Below are 25,585 nucleotides of genomic sequence, written 5' to 3'. Positions count from 1 at the left end.
CAACCCCCGAGCTTTACCCTCCCACCTAATGGACCTCCACACACCTTGAAGTCTTGGGGCTGGCATTTTGCAGGTAGAAGCCAGGCCTGGTTTAAAATCCATTTTTTTTTAATTATTATTTTTCTTGTCATACAACTTGGGACTCACTAAAGGCCCTGAGGAGGTCAGGGCTAAGCTGAAATATTTTCTGCCACCAGGATGGGGCTCAGCCTGCCCACGACACGGGGCAGTAGAAACCCCCAGCTTCCCATCAACCTTTCTTAAAGGGTTACTGGTTCCGTGTGAATTATCAGCTTGGATGATACACAGCAGCATTAACACACTTTTATTTTACAAAAATAAACTCGGGGGTGGGCGTTGTCTGGTTTTGCACAGCAGTTTTCTGAGTAGAGCGGTGCAGTCATGAGCCTCCAGACAAAGCTTTCCGGAGCAATCAGGTGCTTTGCTCTCCTCATATCGCTTTGTTTTCTGCTCATAATTAGTTTTCGATTTTTTTTTTTTCCCAACCTCTGTTGCTTCTTCATGCTAAATGGGTTGTCTTGCTTGTCCAGTCCCCAAGATGTTCTGGAGGCACTTCTCACAGCTCTGTTTCTCTTTGATTTAGGCATGGATTGCAGCCGATCACCTCCCTCGGTCTGGTTTTTGAAAGGAAAGAGGAAACAAAGGGGATGTTGGAGGTTGGCTGTAACTTGGGCTTCTTCTTGGGCCTCCCACGTCTGGACTGGCTCAGGAGGCCCTAACGCCATGGGATTGTCTCTGCCTGGTCATATCACGACATGTCAGGTACCCATAAAGCAACTATCCCGATAGGGGCCAGCTCTGGACACTCTTTAGGGCCAGCAAGAAGTGGGCACGTGGAGGACACAGGGACCTGGGCTAATTTTGGATGAATCCCACTCCACAGAAGCTGCTTGTCCCCACAGAGGGAGTGCAGGTGTGGCTCTGGAGATAACTGAAGCTGCTTTGGGAAGCCCACCCTGTGGCCTAACACTCATGGCCTGGGCCCACCACATTGTCCAGAAAGAGGTTTACTTCTAACCCAGTGCTGCTGGGACTGGATTTAGAGCCTAGAGAGTGGCTGCCCCTCGTGTAGGAAATAGCAAGGGGCAGGCCACCAAATGTGGGTGGTGACTGGGTGAAATGGGCCAACTGGTCTACCTTGGCTGTCCTCATGGTCAAGAAATGAGGATGGGCTCCCCGAGGAGCTATGCCAACACTTGTGTGAGGGGCAAAGAAGGCTACTGGCTGCACTGGGGCAGCCAATCTCCCCATCCTGGCTGGTCAATCCATATCCATACTCCCCAAGGAACATTTCAGCTCTCTGGGTGGCATTGCCTGTCCTAAATAAACAAATATTTGCACTGCCCTCTCCCTCACAAAATAGGAAGCTCAGGCTGTGCAAAACCCCTTGCTTATCAGGAGGTTTCAACTGGATGATAACACCTTGTGCAATGGTCTTGTTTTTAAGTATAGCAGATGCCAGTCTAAAAATCAACCAACCAAACATGGACCACCTGAAAACTCCAAAAGGGACCTGAACTTGTATATCCCCACCTTTGATTTCCTTGTCTTCATAAAATGCCTTTGAAGACAGAGCAGGTAAACCTCACCAGTATTTTTTTTAATTTATTGTGGAGAGCTAATGCATTTCTCCTGCTGCCCAGAGGGGTTTCTTCCACGCAGAGAAAAGGCTGAGGGAGGGATGTCTTTCTAGGAAAGTGTTTCAGCTCATGCCCTGCTCGGCAGTAGTGGTGTTTGCATTACTGCCAGGGCCAGCAGGAGCCCATTTCCCCTGTGGCACGCTGCCATGTGCCTGGAGAGTAGGAAGAACCAGGAAAACCAACCCTCCAAAGCCTACATCACATAACAGTAGCCCAACTGGTCTTCCAGGAGTGAGTTTTGCCCATTGAACCCTTGGTGAGACATGAAACACACGCAGGGATGTTCGGGACTGCTCACAAGCTGGGCTAGACCAAGGCAGCTCCACCAGCTTCAAACTCAGCCCCAAGTCCTTGGTGGCTGGAGAGGCCAGAGAGGCACTTGGATGGAGCTGTCTGAGGATTGTGTTCCTGCAGAAGGCATGGGGTGATGAGCTCGAGGCATGCAAACTATCAGGACCCAGAACTGGTGCTGGTCTGGACCCTCCTCATCACCCACAGATCCACCCTGCAGCCCATCAGCGGCTGTGGCCCAAGGAAGGAGATGGTTTTAGGAGAGGCTGGAGGGGACCAGGGTGGGAAATGTGCTGTGAGCAGGAGGGGAAGACCTTGAAATTAGAGGCACCTAGAGAAATCGGTGAGACTTGGAGGGACAGATGGGAAAGAATGACTGGTTATAGGGCTGCCGGTGGGAGCAGGGTACATTAAAAACCAAAGCAGCTGGGCAGCCCATCCTGGAGAGGCTGGTGGGCAAAGCTGCCTCCTCAGGGTCTTTGCTGCCATCCAAAGCAGCAGCTCTGCCTTGGAAACCTCCCTTTTCTCCATGGGTGGAGGGCACAGACAGTCCTTCTTGTCCCCTTTGCATTTGGTCTCTTCCCCTTCCTCCCCCTGCTTCTCCAAACCATCACTACCCCTTTACCATCCCGGTTTATCAAATAAAACAGAGCAGCCCTTGTCCTGCTGGGCTTGGAGCCCTCCTGCCTGGTCCTGGTGGGGCACCACCAGGCGATGGAGGTGGATGGATCACAGATGGGTTTTCCTGCTTCCTCCTGAGGAAGAGGAGGATAGGAGAGCCAGGGGCAGCCTCACCTGTTGAGGTTTTGCAGCGCCGCTCACACTCCCACTTGCTTTCGAAGCGGTTTCCATTCCCTCGGCATCCCCCAAAGATGAAAGGTCGGCAGGAATTTGTCATGGGGTGGAAATACCAGCGCAGGGAGTAGTGCCGGCAGGAGCCCTCGTCCATCGGCTGCAGGCAGGAGGCTGCAGGGAGACCCCAACACCACTCAGGTGTGGGACCCAGGTGGGCAAAAGCCACCCTGGTTCCACCTTGGGCAAATGTATGGGGCTGGTGCAAGAGCTGCCCATGCTCTTTGATTGCGTTCTCACCCCAAAAAATGGGGCTGGAGGAGGCAAGGGGGCAGCAAGGACCAGCAGTGGGCATTTGGCAGTGGGTTTCCAATAGTGGGATGGGCACAAAGCTCCCTGTTGCTCCACAGCACTGGCTGCCCATCAAGGAGGTCTCTGAGCTTTGCATGGGGGCAATGAACCCCAATTTCTTGGGGTGGGGGTCTTTGTAGTGATGGTTGTATTAGGGGACATTGCACAGGGGAATCTCACTGTGTTTTTTTGGGGTGGGGACAAATGCAGCTGCCTTAAGGCGAGCTCAAATCTGAGATTGGAGCCGCTGTGTGCTGGAACGCGTAACACTTTCAGCCCCACATCCCCTTGATCTCAAGGCCAGAAAGCATTTAGGGAGCTGACTTCCCTAAATGTCACTTAATTCAGCGTATTTCACCTGGTAATTGACTGTGGGCTTCTCGGCGCTTGTGCAGAGAGGGCCCCGTTATCTGCCGCACGCTGGAAGCTGCTGGGGAAGCAAATGGAAATTACACGTAATGAGGGCACGCAAACAAATTAGCCATCATTTAAATATTGATCATCGGAGCCTTGCATGGCTTTCCAACACTTAACAAGTTCTCTTAATAAATGTCACGGAGCGATTGGTGAGGCGGGGGGGAGGAACAGGCGGCAATAAAATTCTTAATGGTGTTAAACAACTCAGTCAAAAAGGTTGGGTGTTAGTCAGAGAAAATGGAAGTATTTGAGGTTGTTTGCGGGAGATAAATGTCAGGCCGGAGTTTTGTAAATCTGGGAGCTTTGAAAAGCCAGGAGCGATTGTAATCTGGCGGTAATAACCCTCCGACTGCAGAATCCTGTTAACATTTCGAGCGCCTATCCGCACTCATCACTTAGCCAAGCGATTTATGAGCCCTCCTGCCTCAGACCCTGGCTTTAATGGGATTGTCGGCTGGCGACGGCGGCAGCTGTGATTCGATAACGCGTGGTACGCTCCATCGATCTGAAACCGCCCAGATCCCGAATGCTGCCTTGGTATAAAGTGAGTTTAAACCCAGATGGATGACGTCTTCGCAGTGCCATGCAGAGGCTAGGTGAGAGTTTGAGGGATGGGCAGGAGGAAGGCGGCGATGGTTGGAGGCTGGCTTCAGGCTTTAGCTGGATTTGGGAGGGTTTGTTTGGTCCTGAGCAGATTATATGGGTGAAAAGTTGGGGTCATCGTCAATGGGTTTGACTTAAAACGCATCCCAAAGCTCAAGGAAAGTGCCATAGTGTAATAGAGGTGAACATATCTACACTGCAGTCACTGGCCTCTACAGGCTACCACTTGTTTTGAGGTTTGAAATTATATAACATCAGGGGTTTTGCATGTTAAAAAAATGCAATGTGATTTTTATTTTATTTATTTTTTAACATTTTCCAAAGTAGCAGAGCTGATTGGCCCACTGATGTGTTGGCTGGCCAGCTGGTGAGCTGGCTGGACCAAGAAGTCCCCCAGGGACTCACTCCATGGTTCACGGTCAGAAGAAAGGTTGGATGATTGGAAATGCAGCTAAAACTGCCCCGTCCTATCCTCTTCCTGGAGAGCTGGCCATTCTCAGCCAAGCACTAATGGATTTCCCCATGTCCATCAGACTCATCTCCTGAGCTTCTCTACCAGGACACCATCCCAGTGAATCCCAGTGTGGTCCTGGAGCCTCCTGGGGAACAACCCCATCGGCTTGTTCATCCTCCCCAAATAGTAGCTGCATCTCAGCTGCCCAGCACTGCTTCAGATCCTATTGGGGAGACTGATAATTCCTAAAAATGTGGCCAATCCCACTAGGCTGGTGCACAGGTAGATGAGGAGATGTCATAGGTCTATGTATGGGCAGGTCATGTATGTGCATCTGCAAAGCAGGACCTTGGCTGTTCTGTCTCCCCCTCTCTCTTGGGCAACACAAAGAGAGACAAATCGAGCTGGTTGTTTTCCCATTAGCTGTAATCAGAAGTTTTACCCATTAAATGGTTCACGAGGCCCTGGACAGAAATAGTCCATAATAGCTGAAGCATTTGGTCTCAGAGATGTAATTTCTGTCTGGTAGGAAGCTTTACTAGAAGTTGCAAGGACGTGAGTGGGACAAAATCAGCCCGAAAACCTTGGCTGCCTCCTTCCAGAGTTTAGGAATGTCCTTTCAAAAGTGGCAATCATCACTGGGCCACTTTTCCCTCATCTGCCGCCCTTTGTAGGAGCATTGGATCATCTTGGCTTTGAACCACAGATCAGCCCTGTCCAACATGTGGGATTTTGTGTAGGAGTCCTTGCTGGAAATCCCTTTCCTGCCTCCTTTCTGCTCACTGGCCATGATAGAGATTTAGCACAGGGTTCATGGTGTGCTCTAAGAGAGGTGAAAGCATTATTTCTGTGGTAGAAAAGACCGACAGTGTGCATCCAGGCAGCTGCACTTACCTGCAATAAGTGAAGGGTCCATGAAGGGCTCCGACAATGTTGCCAACGTGGTCATGCTCTGGGTTTTGTTGAGCATTTCTTCCTGGTTTTCACCATCCCTTCCAGGGTGTTCCTGTCCCTCAGAATACCCTGGGAGCCGCCTGCTGATTTCAGCTGCCTCCAGGCCTGTGGATTTAATTGCTGGGTCAGTGAGGATGAAATCTGGCATGATGGTTTTTACAGCTAAGCCCCCCGTGCTTGGAAAAATAGTTGTAGTTCAACACAATGCCATGTTTTGTTGGCCATAACCTCCAGACCATGGGCATGTGGCCAAGGTAGGAAATCATTCCCAAATCACACATACTTTTGAGAAAGGCAAGTACGTAGGGGCAGATCATGCTGTCTATTGTCTTGTCAACAAAGGCAGGGGGATATACTAAATGTATGCAGACTAAAAGCTGGTTTTAAAGGAAGCAGCTCCCAGTGTGTGGCAGGACCCCTTGGGATCACCACGGGCACTGCATGGACATGTTTCCAGTGATGCTTGGGATGTGATCAAAGCCCCCTGTATAATTAAATTTTGTGAGACCTGTAGCATCTCTATGGGGTGGATCCACTAAAATGTTGGGCATTGCAGTCTTCTCAGATAAGACCAGCTAAGGAAAAAAAAAAGGATAAATGTGGGACAGGTGGGATTTTGACCAGGACTGGGCTGGCAGGCACATTAGTGAGGCAGATATTTTATGAGTTTTGGCTTTATGTATGATATTTTAGGAGTTTTGGCTGTATGTATGTACAGTGTTTGAGGTTACAGGATGGCAGATCTGGTTGAACCTGGCTGTGCAAACCCAGAAACACGTTTTGAAGAGATTTGGACCAGCAGATTGAATCCATCCCAGGTTAATATTCTGTGGCATGTCCACTGTGGTTTTGATGCAGCTTTGCTTTCCTTTGTGAATGTAGAGCTACGTCTAAATGATGCTCTGAACAGGAGTGATGGAGAGAGGACCAAGTGCTCCTGGCTGAAGGACTGACCAGCTGGATAACAGGCAAATCCCTTGGGTAGAACCTGAGTCATGAATGCAAAATACGTCAGCAAGGGCTGTCTTTTATAGGAGCAGAAATTCTTCTGTATCCGAGAACATTCACTGTGCAGGATTCATTTGTTGTGATTTATGAGCATTGCAGGAGCAAGTGGAGGCCAGTGCAAGAGCAGGATCCCAGGTACGGGGCCATGGAGAGACACCAGGGAGAGATGCTCTCTACGCTGACACATTTGTTTTCTAAATACAGAGCAGGAGGGGAAACAGAGCCCAGAAAAAGCTATATTGTGTCTGGTGTAATTAGGAATGTCCCATGCCAAGGGAGTTCCCAGCTACACTGTGTGTCTGTGATTGTACTGGCTCCTCATGTCCAGAGCAAGGATGCTGCCAAGTATCCCAGCTATTTGCTTCTTGACCTATTTCTCTCTTTAGAAAGTCTCAGCTTTGTGAAATGCTCTGCTTTTATATACTATAAAACAATGTGCTACGAAGGTTAAAAAAAAGAGAGGTTGAATCCTTGACCAAATGGGTCTACCTCAGTACCGGCAGATTTGCCCTCCATATTCCATGGACCATAACCATTAGGTCCCTAAAGGGGGAGCTTAAATGGCACATAGACACCCACAATGCAGGCACCAAAGCTTATTGTGTTAAGGGTTTGGGATGGTGGAATAACAGGATCTGTTTCATGGGTATGGAGAGGAGTTCCTATTGCTACAGCTTTTACATCTGGGTGTTGGAAATATTTGTCAAGAATAGCTTCGATTATGTCTTGCAGTGCAGAGTGGAAGCAGGAGACTTCTTGGTGTCCCTCTTAACCTTGTTTTTTCATCTTTCCCTCAAAAAAAGTCCCCCTAGGAGCCAGGGTCTACAAGCATTCAGTGATCCAGGGTCATTTTCCATGATGAATCTCAGAAAAAAACACTCTTTCTTAACAACATCTTTTCACTCATAGTTTCAGACTGTTTGAGGTAGGGAGAACACCCTTTACTCCAGTGCACATTCACATGCATTTCTATATTAGAAATACATATATTATTTATATATTATATATTCACATACATTTCTGTATTAGTAGCCTTACCCCTTTCCACAAGCGTCCTTCCTAGCTCACCTCCACAATCTGTAAACACAAGACAGGGCAAAGTTTATTCTCTATTTATTCCTTCCCTATGGAAATGCAGTTATTTCTTCCAATAAAATAATTATTTTTACAGGTAGCACATGCTTTCATGGATTATTTTCCATTTTTTTTTACCCCTGAAAAGCGTTCAAATACCTCTTAACATCTCTAGACAGAAACAAGCACTAGTCTGGCTTAATCATCTTGGCAAGTGCAAGGAGGCAAACTCAAACCTTCTTTGGCCACAAGAAGGCTCCAGGGAGAGGGGCATGAGTGGTGCTCAGGAAGCTGAGCAAGGAAAGCAAGACCACAAAACCCTAAAACCCTTTTGATGTGGGGATTACAGGGTAAAACCAACTCCAAATGTGTGTTTTTTTTCCACATTTTTTTTTTTGTTATTGCCATGGCTCTGCTTGGCAGCTATTCACTGCTGCAGAAGAGAGGTCTGTGTGTCAAGAAGCACCACGAAGTAGACGGGAATTAAAAGGTTGTTATTCGGCAAAACGCAGCTCCAAACTTCCCCTGGTGACCCAGTGTCTTTCACCGATCAGCAGGGAAGCGGAGGTGACCGGTGAGGAAACCTTTACTGACAAAACCACCGGGGAAAAAATGGGAAGACAGAGGGCTCGAAGGAAAAAAATATTAAGAGTTTGAGCAGGAGGTCAGGGCCACGACAGAGACCCCAGGGCCCAGAAACCCATTCTCGTCTCTGAGCTTGGCGAGGTGACACGTCTCTGCTGGCTGCTAATGGGGTGATATTTGCTCTGCCGGGCGAGCATGTGCTGGTGCTCAAATTGCTCCAATTTAGCCGCCGGCAGATGTCAGAGCCGTGGCCCTGAGCGCGGCTCGTCAGCTGACTTACCGCATCTGCCTCTCATCTCGCTCCTGACTACCTCCTTCACCTCTTCCTCCTGTGCCCCGGGGGGAAAAGCAGAGGTTAGAGGAGATTTTCTACCCAGGCTCCATCTCCCTCTGCTTTATATCCCAGCCAGACTCCCCTTGCCCCACCAGATGTGGTCTCTGGCCACCTCCACTTCGGTTTGGCCAAGATGTTGGTGTCATAGGGACCTTGGTTCACATTTTGTGGCTTATCAGGAAAATGATCACAGAATCACAGAATCACAGAATTTTCTAGGTTGGAAGAGACCTCAAGGTCATCGAGTCCAACCTCCAACCTAACGCTAACAGCCCTCCACTAAACCGTATCCCTAAGCTCTACACAGAATCACAGAATTTTCTAGGTTAAATGATTCCCCTACCGATGGTTTCTTTCTTGCCCAGAGGAACAGACATCTCCAGCCATGAGGACCGTGGGACACCTCAAGCCCAGGCTGGCTTTCCAGTGAGTACCAGCACCTTTTTGGCACTGTCCCTGGAGCCAAGGTCCCTCAGATGTCCTTTGAGAAGCTTTGTCAGCCCATCTGCATCCATAAGGGGCTGCTGAAATCACACTGCAGGCTTGACCGACAGAGATGGGCATTAGCACGAGGTTTAGCTGAGATGTAACCGCACCTCGTTTTGTTCTTTTCTGTCTCTTTTCTAGCTAACAGTAATCCCCACAGAGTGAGACATCTGGTCCCATGGGTTTTGAGTCTATCCCTTGTCCTTGGGCTAACCAACTACCACTGTCTCAGCTGAGCATCTTTAATGTTGCACCCTACTGCAACTTCACGTGCTCTCCACCTTGTAGGGGTGACAAATTTTGTGCCCCAAACTCCGGGTCATTGCTTGGACTTGGCATTGGACTGCCCAGCATTGCTTTTGCTCCAGCTCGTGCCTATCTGATATCTCTGGGTAATGGCCAACACTCTCATTTCCTGGATATTCTCTGCATGAATTTGTTTCTCACCATTTCCCTCCTTCTCTACACCTCTTAGGGGCAGTTTGTCCTATTTTCTCTATTCAGGCTTGTGTAATAGGATGTCATCTTGGACTAAAGTACTCACAGAAAGACCAGGATCTCCCTTTTCTCCCTTCTGGCCAGCCGGCCCATTTTCACCCTGTTAAAAACACTTAAGTCATTACAAATGCTCAGTAGATTGACCATTAAATGCTCCAAGAATAAGTGCACCTTAGAGAGGAGAGGATGCTCTAGAAATGGAGATGGAGAAAAATGCTCACATGTTTTCCCATAAATTTAAGGGATATCAGTGGGTAGCTGGCTAAGCTGGAAGGAACGGTCTCATCCGTGTGCGGGGAAACAAGAACAAAAGTGTGTCTCAGAGGGCTGGGTGCAGGCTCCCATTTTTTGGGGAGCTGTTTTTTTGCTTTTCCACTGAGTTTGAAGAGCTGTGTGACTGGTCTAACTTATATATGCGCAAGGCAGCAGGGCTCTAAGGATGTTACCAGGTTTAAGGCAGGTTTCTTTGGAATATGTAAGGGACCACAAAGGCTGAGGTGGAGGCGTGGAGAGGGTCTGGCCTCCAGGGAACCTCTGGGAACCCCGACCAGACGACGCAGAAGATGGAAGCCAGGTTTGCAATCCCAGCACTGGGAAGATGCTGAGTTTTGCCAACAGGGCTTTCTGAAAAGAAAATTTTTCTGCTCATAGCTGGTGAGAACTGGATTTGTTGATTACATATACTTAAAAATATCAAAGGAAAAGGAACATGGGAAAAGTGACCTAAATTAAAACATTGATGGTCATTTTTTTCATTCCCTACTTGCTTACAGGTGCTGGAGTTTGGGGAGAAATCACATTACCCTCCACTGACACATGGAGGAAAAGCAATGCCACCTCCTGATGCAAAAATCTTGTGAGTCGGTGGTGGTAGGGCCCAAAGCATGTAGGGACTGATCTGGGACATGGATTGCAGGTCAGTATCATGAAATTAAGCTTTTGATTATATTCTCTGATGAGCAATGAAAGGCTGAGCATTACCCCACTGTACTGAAGTACTGCACTGAGTGTTGGTCTACCAATTGGTCTCCTGGTCTACCAAGCACAGCTGAGGATGTTTGATGTTTTCCCAAAGAAGCTTTTTGTGCTCTTGCTGTTGCAAAATTTGGAGGGCCAAGAAACCCCACCTAGGGCAGCCAGGGTTCACCCAGCCCTAATGCACAGCCCTGCTGCAGGGTGGTGGTGGGGTCTCAGCAGGACAGCAGGATCACCCCCATACTGACCGCTTCTCCTTTTTGCCCGTCCATGCCTGGGGGCCCTCTGAGGCAGAGTGGAGGTCTTCCTCTTCTTCCTCGTGGGCCCTGGAGAGCATGAGGAGAGCTCAGTTAGTGATGCCTGAGCAACCTCTGGAGATTCCATGCTCCACAGCTTGGGGTTTTCCTGTTTTTTTCTGTGGGGCAGAAGGCAGTTTTCTCTCTCCAGCTCTCTGTCTCGGCACTAATTTAAGAAAGGGAGCCTCAGCGGGAGGAGAAGGGCTTGCAGTCTGAGATAACGCCCTCCCACATCAGAAACGGGGGTGGCCTTGCTGTGGTTCAAACCCAGGGACTTTCTCTTTTAATTTAGGGAAAAGACAAGTAGCAGTGTGGGTGTAGAAAGAGGCATCTCACAGTCCCTCTTTAATCAGTGTCCAGACAAAAGCCATTTATTATCTCTCACATGGCTCTCCGAGCATTCACCACTCGTAAGTGCTAACATAAAAACTTCCTGCCTTTTAAACATACATGAGGGGAGCTTGTACTTTTGGCTACTTCCTCCCTTGTATGATTCTTTTGATGAATTTTTCATTGCCAGGTAGAGCCTGGGGAGCAAGGAAAAGAAGAAGAAGGCTGAGGCTATGGTCTGAGGCTGGATCTAGTCCCTGTTTTAGTGTTTCAGAGAGGGGGTCCTACACCTTGCCCACCCTGTGGGTACAGACTTTCCCAAAACGCGTTGCTCTTTCTCTGTGTAGGGTGAAAATTAGGTTAATAATCAACAAAACCTATATAGATGCCTTTACACCACCTGACTCTGAAGCCCTGCAAGGCTTTCTAGGGAAGGGAGACCTTTGGTCGGGCCCAGGAGACCTGATCTAATGAGGTCCAGATTAATTTGAAAATTCACACCAAACTGGGTCTGAACTGTCCCAAATTCCATCCTTGACAGCAAGAGCAGTTCCCACTGCTGTATCTTTACCAGCACAGACCTGTAAAGTCAGATGCAGCTACACAGCAGCTACGTTCTCCATCCTTTTAAATGTACTCTTAACTTGGCAAAGGCCACTCACTGACCATCAGAGATGCATTATTTGGCTGAAAAAAATCATCAGGGTATAACAGAGAAAAACCCTGCCAGGGTTTCTCCCTCCTTTCCTCATTTCCAAACAGCAGCACGATCTAGTTCCCATCTGGCAGCAAACTCGAATGTTTTACAGACAACACATGGATGTGCATACACATGATATCTATGTATAAATACACACACACATGTGCATTAAGTCCTTAAGCTTATTTTTATAAGGATACATCAATCAATTAATGTCTGCCAAATATCTGCCAGCCTTGCAGGAGTTAAAACAGGGCTGTCCCTGAGATGTCTGGTGGGATGCAGTTGGTCTTTCAGGTAGTTGCCCAACTTCAGCTTTTCTTTTGTTCTCAGCTCTTTCATGTTCATTTATGTATTCTCCTGTGCAAGCCTGAAACTCAGCCAGTCCCACCAGCACAACTGAGAAGAGTATTTTCATTTCCAGTACTCTTTCAGTCGAAAAGTTCTTCGTTACTTAATGGATGCTGTCTAAGGGTGGGTGATTAACATTAATCTCTAGTGTCGTCCCTCTGCATTGTGTTGGCAGCAGCAAGACACTCTTCATTACCATAGAATCTGGGGGCAGCATGTTCCTGCTTATAAACAGTATTAGCATGTCTCATTTCCAAGTCTTTTTGTTACATTTCAAAAGGTGCCCAGCATGTCTTGCATGCAAAGACACCTATTAAGCGTAGGCCACAAATGGGGTTTGAAAGCCACCAGCTCCTTCCGAAACTTTGGCATCCTGCTCCCTAGATAATTAGCAACAGGAGGGGTGCACTCGATGCCCTGCTAACGTGAAATTATCAGCCTTCCTTTCTTCATTCAGAGGTCACCACTTATGCTGCAGATAGGAAAAAAAGAGAGGAAAGGAAAGAAAATATCTCTGGTGATAAATGCATCGCAAGATGAATTAAGTTGACCAAGACCCCTCCGAAATCTGGGTGAGAGGGGGGCATGTATGTACACATGGTGGCACAGGGGGGACACTTCTGGGGTGCTATCTCATATGAGGATGTGAGGTGCAATGATCTGAAGGGCAGCTGGAGATGGGACTTCTACCACAGCTCCCCACAGAAGGTAAATCCATGAGGTCCAGAGCATCCTGCTCTTGGAGGAGGGTGTCTGGGGGTGAATCCTTGCTGGAGCAGCCCCACCAGCTCTGGTATAAGGTTTTATAGAGAGCAGAGGGACCATGGTTGTGTTTGTCCACGTGGGAGATCCAGACCTGGCTGAACAGGAGCAGGAGGAGAGGATTTTTCTTTATCAATAGATGTATGATATAGCTACAATGGTAAGGAGAAAACTAGATCTCCTAGAAGCCAGCTTATTAGAGTTTATCATTCAAACCATCCTCACACCAGATCTCATTAGGGTTCACAGCATGATGATGACACTTATTGCTCACCTGTGGCCCTGGTTTGCCCTGGGGCCCTTGAGGTCCATCTGGTCCTGCAGCTCCAGTCTTTCCAGGCCACCCCATTTGTCCTTTGAAGCCTCCTAAGCCAGGAACTCCCTTGGCCCCCTGAGAATCAGCAAGAGAGAGGTTCAGAGCTTTTATCAAGCACAGGTGATTTTAGATATGGGCCAATCAGGTATTTCCCAGATACTCCCATGGACATTGGGAATAAAGGGAGACCCTAGACACTCTCTTTTGTCTGTTCACATGGGAAGAGCATCAGTAGGATGGTTGAGATTAATTTTGTTTTGCTCCCTACCATTTCTCTTCCAGAGGAACCTCCCTGCTTGGTGACATGGACATCTCCAGGATGACACCCCAAAACTTCTAAAGCCTGACATATAAGCTGAGTCCTTTAGTCTGTAGCCCCAGAAAGGCCAATGACTGCTGAGGAGGAAAAAGAGAGTCACCAAGAGGTGGCCTGTAATTTTCCTACTTATCTGCACCATTGGGCTTTCTCCTGGAGCTGTGGTGAACAGAAAAGTCTCCTGTTAAAACACAACAGGAGGAGATGCCTGCAAGATGCTTGCAAGACCCAGCTAAAGGTGGATTTCTGATGTAGGCAAAAATAAGAGCCTGTCCAGCTCCTCTGGACACAAAAATTTCTCTCTCATTTCCTTCTGCTTCTAATCCATATCTTGATCTCCCAGCCTCCAACCATTTGCAGCTCAGAAACTCACTGAGCCAGGGGTGTTGCTTGGCAAGAGAAGGACTCAAAGTATTTGACACAGATGACTGTCAGGAGTGGGGACCAAAAGCAAAAACCTTTGGGACCAAATGGTGGAGCTGAATGCAAGAAGGGGCTGGAAAGTGCAATAAGCCTTGATGTTTCATGCATTAGCAGAGGGTGAATTTAAGGAGACCTCTTTCTCCTGCCCTTTCCACCTGCAGTCCAAGCCTCAATGCTCCAGACAGTTGACATTTGCCCTCTGGAAAGGGTACCTATGATGCATAAAGTGTATAATTTTGTTAACTCGACCTGATGGATATGGGATTTATTCTTTAAAAAATGGCAGCTCGATGCAGTGTGGCGAGCACTAACCTTTTCTCCTTTCTCCCCAGGAATCCCCATGGCACCGTCATCACCTGATGCTCCCTGTTCGCCCTGTTGGGAGCCAAGATAAAATCATGGCCAATGCAGATTTAGCATGGTTGCATTTGTTGAACAAACCTGTTTTTCTTCAGATTACAATGTTATTTACTGAGTGCAACCCATCAGGGTCTCTCAGGCTGTGTTGTACTCAAGGTGACTGATAGAAATCTCATTAAAAAGCCCCAGTGCTTGGCATGTGCAATATTGCTTGAGGAGCTTCAGGGCTGGGTGGATGAATTTGGCTGAGACTTGCCGAGGCAAGAGAAGAGGTCCCCATCTCTGAGATGTCCAAGCATCTCCACTCAGATAGATGCTGGCTTGTAGGAACAGATTAGGAATAGTCCTGTTTGTTTCCCACGGAAATAAGCACATTGTCAAGGTGAAATTCCCATCATCTGCAAAGCTTTTAGGAAACTTCCTTTTGGAAGGAAGATGTGCAATTTAAATATTCACCTTTGGTCCAGATGGCCCATCTGATCCTGGGATTCCTGGTTTTCCAGGACTGCCAATTTCTCCCTGTGGATGCAAAAGCAGTGAATGGGCTGTAAGTACATACAGTGTCTAAAATATGTGGAAAACTAGCTTCAAAATGCAAGGTGGGTAAGTGGTGCTGTGGAGGGCATGGACATGATGACATTCCTGGTAACAGAAAGCCTAAATACAGGTAAATTCCTACTTCAGACTAATGTAAATTCCTACTTCAGACCAATATAGACTTTAGGCTGCCCTGAGTTTAAGCCCACCCACATAAAAGTAGGTGGGCAATTCACTGAGTAGGACTTAATTTACCCAACAGGCCAAGGCAGACGAAGGACAACAATAACAACAATAACAACAATAATAACAACATAGCCCATTGGCTCAGATATCAAGCGCTCCCTTGCTTCTTATCAAGCTTTTCAAAACCCTTCATAAAAAGACCATTAAGGGCCATTATCCCTGTTTATAGAGGAAGGACCAGCAGTGCTGACAATCAGAGCGATGTGCCTGGCAGTAATTGTGAATCGAGCCCAGGCAGTTGCTAAGCCACAGACCAGGAGAGGATTTGGGCAGGGGTTCGTGAGGAAGGGTCTGTTTTCTTTTTTTTTTTTTTTAACCCCAGATTGTCCAAAATTGGGGATCAATTCTGATTGTCCAAAATTGGGGATCAATTCTGACAATCCTGATTGTGCCCACATCTCTCTGTGCTGCAGCCTGCAGAGAGGGTCTTCTGCCTGAGTTAGGGTGGCTTCTTCAAGCATGATGTTACCCTGGGGATGAGTGGGAAACACTCCTGGAAATGGGGCATCCAGAGCAGGAGGGAAAGCTGGGCTGAGCTCACCTTGGTGCCCTTGGCTCCTGGCATGCCAGTGCGTCCTGGGAGCCCATGTAAGCCCTGGAAAGAAAGCAGATCATGGGCAATGACGTTAAATCAAGGGGAAGGCAGACAGGATGAACGTTGCATGTGCACAGGATTAGTCCCAGTGTAGTGCTGCAAGAGCTTCCCTTACCCACAGCATCCTTCCCCATCAGCCCCACTCCAGCCTGGAGTCTGAGTTCTTTTCTCTGCTTGTCCCAGTGTTTATTTCACAGAATGACAGAGTGGTTGAGGTTGGAAGGACTTCTGAAGGCCACCTGGTCCAACCACTCTGTTGGACCCTGCTCTAGGATCACCTAGAGATGGTTGGCCAAGACCGTATCCACACAGCTTTTGAGTATTTCCATGAATGGAGATTTCAACAGGGTCTCACCCATCTCCTACCTTTGTTCCTTTCCGCCCGATGTCACCAGCAATCCCAGGATCACCTTTATCTCCCTACATGAAAACAAAACAAAACAAAAGCCATATCATACGTAGCCTGACAGGTTAAGAATGCAGCTCTGATGATAGCATCAGTTGCATTTATATTGTCATTTTAACCACTGGGGGCTCCTAAAAAATTTGCAGTTCACGGAATCATAAAATCACAGAATAGTTTGGGTTGGAAGGGACCTTTAAAGATCACCTAGTCCAACTCCCTTTCATTAGGTCAGGTCACTCAAAGCTAATCTGACTTTGAACGTTTCCAATAATGGGGCACACACAATTTCCCTGGGCAACCTGTTCCAGTGCCTCACCACCCTCAGCGAAGAAAACTTTCTTATATGGTTGTGAGAAAGCCATGGAGCCTCTTTTTGCCTTCCAAATGAACCACATCCTTTCCTGCTACTCACTGCTTTCCCCTTCTGTCCCTGAAGACCTCTGTCACCTTTGGCTCCCTTGTTTCCGTTCCTCCCATCGAGGCCTGCTGCACCCTGCCAAAGAGGAGCAAAATGAATTTCTGTGTTAGCAAGGCAGTGGCTGAGGAGAGTCATCAGGATAGAAACTCAATAGTAAGAGTCCAGGTGGCACACGGACATGGTCAGAGATCAGGAGCCACCCTAAAACCAGCACTGAGACACGAGGCTGGGGTTTAGCACCCATTTTTCACAAACCTGCAAGCCACACGTGTGAAGAAAGACAATTGAGGTGGTGATGGCTGCAGTTGAAAATAGGGTTAGGGGTATAAGCAGGCAGCATCACGCTGTGTGAGTTCCTGCATGGGATGCCCACGGTCCTGGGCACTGGGTCAGCAGCTCAGTTTCAGCCCCAACCAGTGGAGCAGAGCAGAAATTCAGCAGTGAAATTCAGTTTGGTGAATGACTGCCCTGCTTGGTGAGAGCAGCTCTGAGCACTGGGCTGCTTACAGTTACAGCTTGGAGAAGATCTCCCACCTGGAGAGTTTGGAGCGAGAAAAGAGAGCCTCATCCAGCCCAAACATGTGGGCAATGAAGGGCAAAGATGCTTCACCATAGCACTACACCTTGGAGGTCCTCGAACCACTTTGCTGCTTAGCTCAGCATGGGATATCAACATCATCCAGCATTAGGGCCTCTTTCTCTGGGGTCTCCCTGTTCCAACAGCAAATTGAAAGTTACTAAAAATGCCTTTTTTTTTTTTTTTTTTTTTTTTTTTTTTCCCAAGGCTGCCAATTCTGCTAGTCCATTTATCTAATCTGGCTGATTTTGACTGCAGTTTTCAGAACCTGGGTGTGAGGTGAAATTGGATTTGGCCCCACTTGAGAGACACTGATTGCACAGGGCTCATCTCTCTTGGAGGAGCGTGAGTTGGCTGCTTAAGCAGATCAGGAGATGAACAAGTTATTGTTGTCTGCTTGGTTACATTATCTGCTTGGAATTAATTTACAGTAAGTTATTGAAAGGAAGCATGTTTATTAAAAAAAAAAAAAAAAGGGAAAAAAAACAGCCACCAGATCTGTATGTCAAACAGCTACATCATCACCTTTCGCATTACTCATCCTCTCAGTGGCTAATGGACAACTCAGTGATCGTGGTGACAAGCAAACATCTCAGAGATACGTGGGTGGGATGGTGCTGCCCTTGTCAGCAGGTCAGCCTGCAAGACCCATCACCTCTTCATCCCCAGATATTAAAATTCAGCTCCTCTCTGGGAAGTGCTTCCTCAAATCCCTCCCCAAGACTGGGCACCTTTTATCTTTTGGAGTAAGAGGAGCATTTGAGAGCAGGCCTTGTGCTCCTCCACGGCTCTGCTGGTCACATCTGGAGGAGGTAAAGTCCATGTTCCTCGAGCCCTGCCTGCACGATCAGGCACGAACATCTCATGCATGATCTTTATTTACCAGTTACTATTTATTGACACAATCAATATGAAGTTCTGGCTGAGGAAATAAATGGGCCATAAAAAACACAGCTAACTAGAATTTCTGTTTACTAGGACAGATTGCTTGTTTGGAGGGCAATAAACCTTTTGGTTCAATGTTTAAATCTCAAGAGCCCAGGATACCTTCAAGTGCCTGGCATTTTTCAGATTGCTTTGAACTAGGTACAGACCCATCTGGCCAGGGATTTATACACCTGTGCCCGAGAGGATGGGCTAAAGCTTATTCCTGAGCACTGCCTGAGCCTGAAGGAACCTGACACTAGTTAGTGATTTCCCAATTAGCTCTAATAGTCCTCTCAGCACCTGGATTTATTTGTCCAGAGGGGCTCCTGTGTCAAAGAGAGACCTTTCTGTCTTTTCTTGTGTTTCCCACATCTGCCCATGTCCAACTCTCATTTCTTCTGTTAGCTTTAACCTGTGGGATGCTTCTTGTGATGGCTCTGGGCCTGAAAGGAACTCAGGTGGATTCAGGAAGAGCTAAGCTCACGATACGTACTGGTAGGCAGAAAAATTGCTGGTCTCAGGCATGCCTACTTATCTAGTGAATATGCTTTTGACCTCGATCTTATCTCATTGTAGTTGCTCTGTCTGTGACAGGCTGAACAGACTTCATCATACATGCTAGAAAGTTTTTTTTTTAATCAGGTTTGGGCATGCAGCGGGTCTAATCTCTCTTCAGAGGTTTGGGTCAGAGAGATGATGCTTTTCAAGGCCGTCTACACCCAGGGAAAGAAAATGATGGCTGAAAGGGTCAAGAAGGAAGAGGATTTAAAAACAAGAAGAAAAGGAAAAATGTTCAGGCAGTGGGCAAGGGAAAGAAGCCAAATGGAAATTTGTTCCCTCAGATTTACACTCTGTGTATTGCCAGGCAAATAAAGGCTGGTCAAGAAAAGCTAGTAAAATGGCAGTTTAAAGGCAATTAATGGTGGAATACTGGAAATGGCTTCTGCTGTTTGGTTCTGTTATTAAAGTGTTGCTGGAACAGGCTTCATTTAACCGCAAAGACACCAGGTACCATGAAGGCACAACAACGCAGAGGCTTAGTCATAAGTCCTGAGCGCTGGCCGTGACGCAAAGATGCCTTTGAGCAGCCGAGGATCTCTGCTTCCAGGCACAAATTCCTGCGAAGATTTGGGCTGGAGCCAGGGAAGAGCCTGTGTCGTCACCAGGCTCATTGTCTCCACTCAGATGAGGAGCTGGGGAATTAGCTGGGTCACCCTGGGCAAGCATGAAATCCATCTGCAGAAACACATCGCACCCCGAAAGGAGCAATCTGTTGGAAGCAGCAGGGAAGAGACATCAAAGGGCTAATGCATTTCCAAACCATGGCGTAGGCTGCTACCTCTGCTAAAACATTTCCCACCTCCTGGGCTTCGGCGCTCAATATTTGATGGGATGATACATCTGAAGTAGCTGGGAGTCTCAACCTGAGAGTTTCAGCTGTGTTTTTATCCCTTCCCTGCTGCGTCCTGTGCCTAGACGATCCTGCCCGCAATTATTTGATTCACTCCTGAGCCTCCTCCCCCAAAAAAGCCTGTCCTGTCTTGGTGTGGAAGCAGCAGCTTGTCCTCGTGGCTGTAACAAGCATTAATTCTCAGGTAATGCATCTCACAAAGCCTCCAAGGTTTCTGGGCAGAGATTTCCACCTGTGGCTGGAAGGTCTGGATGGCTTCTCCTTGGCCACCTTGGACTCATCAGAAGTGCTCAGGGCACCCTCCTGGGCCAAAAACAACTCAGAAGATGGCTCTTTGTGCTACAAGTGACCAGGGCACCTCTTGTCCAGCACAGGACAGAGGTCTACACCCAACCTTTCCTCACCTCTTGCTTGAGGTGGCCCCACTGCTCATCAGGCCTTAGAGCTGTGCTGCCATAGGGTTCACCTAAGTCCTCATGCAGCTGGTGTGGTGAGCTGTGACCCTCACATTGGTACCCTGAGTAGCTCTTCAATGACTCTATCAAGAGCTCTAGGGCTTTTAATTAATCTGGTAAAGTCAAATTTGTGCTGTATTACCACACCTACCACAGCCTGGGTGAAGGGGCCTTGGTTATCACTTCATTTTCAGGCCCCACAGAGCACTGAAGAATAAAGAACATCAGAAATGGTTGTGGGAGCAAAAGCAGAAGACCCAAGGATCTGGTGGGTCTCCCACCCTCCAGTCAAGTTTCAGAGGGACTCTCTGGGAACACGCACATGGCTGTGTGGGTGGTGTTACCACATGGGGCCTGGCTTCCTCAGTTATAGGGTGAGCATCCACAGGCTGCTGGCCAACTATAGAGCCCAGCTCACAAGAGGACATGAAGAACTCAGAGACCCTATTTGTACACCGAGGAAGTGTACAAAAGTGAGGAAGACTGCACACCACGATGGAGAAGACCCAGGAACACTCATAACTTCAGATCCTGGAAACCCAAAATAGGGAGTAATGGCAAGGAATATTCAAAACAGAGCTTTAAGGAGAATAATGGGTTAATCTGCCAGTATTTTAATGCATGAATTACATCTGGGACATAAAGAAGAGGAGCTTGAAGTCTTAATACATAATCAAGACTACAACTTAATATATTTAACACAGGCTGAAGTATTAATATTAAAGGATGAAGTATGGCAGGAATATCAATGTAAACGAGCACAGTGCTTTTAGAAAAGAGGAAAAAGAAGGAGGTGTCCTGAATATCAAGAATGCACTCATTTGCCTTGAGATCCAGTTATAAACTCATCTAAGTCCACTGAAATTCTCCAGGCAACGATTACAGGGAGAAGACACAAATACTGTCACTTGGTTGGGAACTCCTGCAGATCAAATCAAAAGAGTAAATGGATGAGACTTTGTACAAGCTGGTTAAATTATTCAGAGTGATTTGTGGTGGCACTGGAACTTTTGTCTCCCCAGATATCAACTGGGAGGGAATTCAGCAGGACAGAAAGCAAGTTTTTGCAATGAGTTGGTGGAAATTTGTAGAAAGGACAGATGGAATTAGGGGGGGCTGAAGGAAAATGAGAACTGCTAGGCATTACCTTGGAGGTTTTGCATAGGAATGAGTGGATACAGGCAGACTGGACTAAGTAGTGTCTGTCTTCAAGAGAAGGGGAAAAGAGGACTTGAGGAATGATCAATGAGACAGCCTAACCTCCCACTCTGGAGTAACTCAGGAGCAAACAATCAAGGTATCTGTGAGCATTGTGAAGATAAAGTGAGACACCATCAGCCTGGTTTTGTGGAGAACAAGTTACGTCAGGATGTCATGTCCCATCACAGGTGTCTGAAATAGATGATGTGAATCACACTGCAAGACTACCCTACAGCAGTCTATAAAACACTCTGAGTCCAGCCCGCTCAGATGTGGAAAGCGAACATGGCAGACATCTAACCGGAGGTCAGATGAATTTCATCCAAGCTGTTGTATATCAAGGCTCCTCTGTCAAGGCCCCAGCTTTGATGTGAGAGTTGCAATTTTAGAAATTTAATGAAAAACGAAAACCAAGCTTTGTTATCTCATTCTAGCCTCAAGCACAGCATAGCGTTCCCTGTACCAGCAAAATCCTCAGATATTTTCCAAAGAAGGATTACGTAGCTTTCCTCAAATACTGATTGTCAAGATAGCAATTTCTGGTAGTTAATTATATTATGCAACAACCCCTGTGGGTACCAGTAGAAAACAGCACACCTCCCAACCATCACTGGATGGCCGCTGGTCAGGATGGCCAGTTCCTACTGCAGTCCAGTTGAGCTTCCTTTGCTGGAATCCATCCTTATTCTCCTACTTGCACTACCAAAGCAGGAGTTGAAATTCTAATTTGAATGAGGGCCTTTTCCTCAGTGAGCAATTACCAGTTTGGATTATGGACTCTTAAATACCCATACATCCATGACCAGTAATCATGAGGCAGTGCTGAGCAGCCGTGGAGCCTTTACAGCAACAGGCAGTTGCTGAGAACCATCTGCTCATGCACAAGGAGACATTAAGTGTGGAATAACTTAAAAAAATAGTAATATTTCTTATTGCAATGAAACAACTGAACATGCTCATATTTCCACGACTAGTTGCCTTTTGGTGTTTCCTACTGTCCTATTCCTTCTTTTCCCCAATGAAGACAAATCAGTGGTGACTTTTTTTCACTTTGAACAACTTTGGAGACCCTTTTCTTTTTTCCTTTTTTTTTTTTTTTTTTTTTTTTAAACTTAGGATTTCCTCCAGGTGAAATGGCAAAGTTGTAAAGCATGTAAACACTTCTGTAAAACATAGCAGCAAAAATGTTTTGTTTTGTAAAAGTTTTGTAAAACATTGCAGCAAAACCAAAATTAGTTTATTATTATTAATAGTAGTATATTTATTTTTTATTTTTTTCCCCAGTTGCAATTTGCCAGGAATCAGGAAGTACTATCCAGGTCCTCCTACATAACTGTGTTCCCTCTGGCCAGCAGCAGTGTCCACTAAGCACTGGGAATAGCCTCTTGTAGCCAAGTCTTTCAAGGATATATACATTTCTCATGTGATACACAACCTATGGTCACAATTCTTAACCACCTGAACATGAAACATTGCCTGTTTGTGTCTGGCAATGCTCCCTGAAGTACTAAAGGCATTACAAATAATAATTAAACGCACATTTCATGTGTCTCCTGATGCAAAAAAATGCAACTTCCTATTAAAACTTACCTTTGGTGTTGCCCCCCCTGCCCATGGCTGGTTTTCCAGCAAAGCCTCTTTGAAGATGAGCTTTGTGGAGCAACACTGAGTGGCCATCCCCTCACCTCCCCAGTGACCCATATGTGTGGCCATGGGGTGAGGAGGAGTGGTGCCAGCCCCACTCCATGCTTAAGCATCCCAAAGGCAGAGAAACATGCTCCAACTCACTGCAGAGCCTGGCAGACCTCGTGCTCCTGGCTCTCCCTGCAAGGAAAGCGGTGATGAATGACTGTGAGAAAGAGATGCACGCACTCTGGGAATGGGGATTGCTTTAGGATATTCCTACAGCTGTGGAAGAGGAGACAGGAGGACCTTTGGGGGTCAGGGACCCTCTGCAGCAGCAGCTGGGATGTAAGATCCTTTAAACATCCTGGGTGGGCAGCTGAAGGGAGCCCTACATCTCCATTTTGATTCTGGAGCTTAGGCAGGAATTCATACCTGGCATGTAAATACTGACATTTCAGCAAAATCATTACTGACTGTCATAACCCAGGAAAGATGCCAGGAAAGATGGTACTTTATAAAATGGGAAGGATCTTTAGGGCTCTCCTGGCAGAGCACAACTTCTGCTTTCTGGTAACCCCATAACATTTCAAGCAGTAATTTTGAAGAGGGAGCACAGAATTTTATTGTGAGGAAACCGTGAAAGGATTTTATGCATCAGTTCATGCATGATTTTACACCTCAGGTCTTAGAGAGGATACCTTAATGTAGGTGCTCGCTGTACTCACCTTCTGTCCCACCGGTCCTCTTGTTCCAAAAAGCCCCATGACTCCCTTGGAGCCAGCTTCACCTTTGAGTCCCTACAATTTTAAAATCCCTGTCAAACGCAGCCTAAGTACCCTATGATCTTGAAGTGGCCCATCCTCAGAGAGAGCAGAGGAACCCATGGAGATAGCAAAGAGAATCACCAAAATCTCCGTTTCTATAGCAGACCCCAGGCCCCCAGAGACCCCAGATGTCTGTATGGCATCCAGTGCTAGGGAAGAAAGCCATCAGCTGCAGAACAGCTCAGCAGAAAGCTCAGAGCACTGTCCTGGAAGAGAGTTGGTGCTCAGTGATGGGGACTGAAGGAACACAAGCAGAAAAGGGTCTCGAAGCCTCTAAGTAGGCTGTCTCCTTGCAAACACCGAAGAGCAAGACCCCGATTGAATTACTGGTGGTGGAGATACTACCCTGGGGCTCCAGAGTATCTTAGGTATTCAGCCCAAAGGTGCTGTGTCTTTAGGAGATGTTTACATATTATTTTCTTACTAGGGAGCAGATAGACTGACAGATATTGCAAGGGGGATTTCATATGACAAAAACACAGGTACCACCCATGGGAGCATCTCTGTGGGTTTCTTTTAACATCACTGGGGATTTAATCAGTGCCAGGACGTGATCTGCCCTTTCACAAAGGAGATGCCCACACTGGCCCATCCTGAATCCGCCCTGTGGAGTTATGCAGATCCCCATGGGAAGTAACAGGAGCTCAGACAGGGATGCTGCTGTTGTAGATACTTATATTTATCCAGCTGAGTCCCTGTCCTGGGTCAGGCTTCCGGAGCAAAACCCATTAACATGATATCAAAATAGGGATGATTAGCATATGGAGATTTAATCCATGACTCAGTTCGAGAGTGGGAGAGTTGCGTGATTCCTCCCAGCAGAGTGATGGGCTGAGACCTGAGACCACCACGGGGGGCTCTCAAAGAGCAAAGACAGCCAGAGGGGCGGGTGGCTGGCTGTGCCACACCCTGGGGGACAGCCCTGCATGAGGAGCAGCTCTGGACAGGAACAGAGGAGCTGGCTGAGCCTTAAAACTGCCCCAGGAGCTGCAGGGTTTGAAAGAAGGAGCACAGCTAACTCTTGGAGGGAGAAAGAGATACGGGGTCCTTCAGTGCTGCAGCAATTGAATGAACACTTCTCCGAAAGTGGTTTTACACTGCAAACACCAGCCTCACATGGTCCCACAACTACAAGGCTCCACACCTGGCAAACAGGATGAGTATCACAACCCCAAGCCCCAGCCCAGCAGCATCCTTGCCCTGTCTGTGGGAAGAGGTGGGCAAATGTGTCCTTTCACCTTGTTTCCCATCGGGAACATGGGAAGGGAGGGTACAGAGACAGTATCTGCATATAGCCCCCTCCTCACACAGCCAGTGCTTTTTTTATTTTTTTTATACAGCTCAATCACATTGGGAGGCTCTTACCTTTTCTCCTACAGGTCCATCCTCTCCCTTTTCACCTTTGTCTCCATCAAAACCTGGCAGGCCCTGTTCACCCTGAAGGACAAGACAGAAATTAGTGGGTCGTGCCTCTCTCCTGGAAGGATGCAGCCCTCAGCTGCTGGCTCTGGACCAAAGTGCTGGTTTGCAGTGGTTGTCCCAAGCTGTTTCCTATGTGGATGTCACCAACGCTGGGGAAGGGATAGCTTAAAAAGACGATGAGAGTCAAACTTACGGGATCTCCTTTACTGCCTTTATAGCCCTGGGGTCCAAAACCAGTCATGGGATCACCCTAGGGAAAGGAGACATGGAAGAGATGCAGATGCCCAGTGATTCCTGAATTCACAGCCAAGAGTTTTGCCAGTGACCTCTTGCTCCAGAAAATGTTGAGGCCCATTTGTCTGGATGTCAAGGCTGGAGGTGGAGCTGTGCACGGGAAGATGGGACCCTGAGGTTCAATTCCTGACCTGAGGCCATCCGTGATGGGACAAATTCATCCCCGATGAGGTGGCTTGGGTCCTTCATCCCTGCGTGTCACTTAGGATGGCAAGGTTTGCATCTCCTCCCAGGAGCAGGACCTGGCCAAAGGCTCAGGGCGCCCTCCTTTATGGGCACAGAGATGGAGCTCAGGAAGATGAGTGGGACT

At 47.5% G+C, this 25,585-nt stretch overlaps 1 protein-coding gene across 1 annotated transcript in view; it reads right to left on the bottom strand.

Moving 5' to 3' along the window:
* Nucleotides 1–302: 302 nt before the first annotated feature.
* Nucleotides 303–25,585, bottom strand: part of LOC311430552 (uncharacterized protein) — a 117,413-nt gene continuing 92,130 nt past the window's right edge. Inside the window, exons 74-91 of the mRNA XM_084507256.1 lie at nt 25,175–25,231; nt 24,925–24,996; nt 23,461–23,532; nt 22,898–22,933; nt 16,534–16,614; nt 16,082–16,135; nt 15,662–15,715; nt 14,794–14,856; nt 14,290–14,352; nt 13,197–13,313; nt 10,732–10,809; nt 9,555–9,608; nt 8,471–8,519; nt 7,570–7,608; nt 5,464–5,628; nt 3,454–3,525; nt 2,748–2,918; nt 303–635 (exon numbers count right to left, since the gene is read on the bottom strand). Of these exons, the coding sequence (XP_084363382.1) occupies nt 622–635; nt 2,748–2,918; nt 3,454–3,525; nt 5,464–5,628; nt 7,570–7,608; nt 8,471–8,519; nt 9,555–9,608; nt 10,732–10,809; nt 13,197–13,313; nt 14,290–14,352; nt 14,794–14,856; nt 15,662–15,715; nt 16,082–16,135; nt 16,534–16,614; nt 22,898–22,933; nt 23,461–23,532; nt 24,925–24,996; nt 25,175–25,231 (1,311 nt within the window). The 3' untranslated portion in view covers nt 303–621. The remainder of the gene's footprint in view (nt 636–2,747; nt 2,919–3,453; nt 3,526–5,463; nt 5,629–7,569; nt 7,609–8,470; nt 8,520–9,554; nt 9,609–10,731; nt 10,810–13,196; nt 13,314–14,289; nt 14,353–14,793; nt 14,857–15,661; nt 15,716–16,081; nt 16,136–16,533; nt 16,615–22,897; nt 22,934–23,460; nt 23,533–24,924; nt 24,997–25,174; nt 25,232–25,585) is intronic.

The sequence above is a fragment of the Aythya ferina genome (genome assembly GCF_964211825.1).
Source record: "Aythya ferina genome assembly, chromosome: 1".
NCBI classification, from domain to species: domain Eukaryota; kingdom Metazoa; phylum Chordata; class Aves; order Anseriformes; family Anatidae; genus Aythya; species Aythya ferina.
This window is presented reverse-complemented; position numbering and strand designations above follow the sequence as displayed.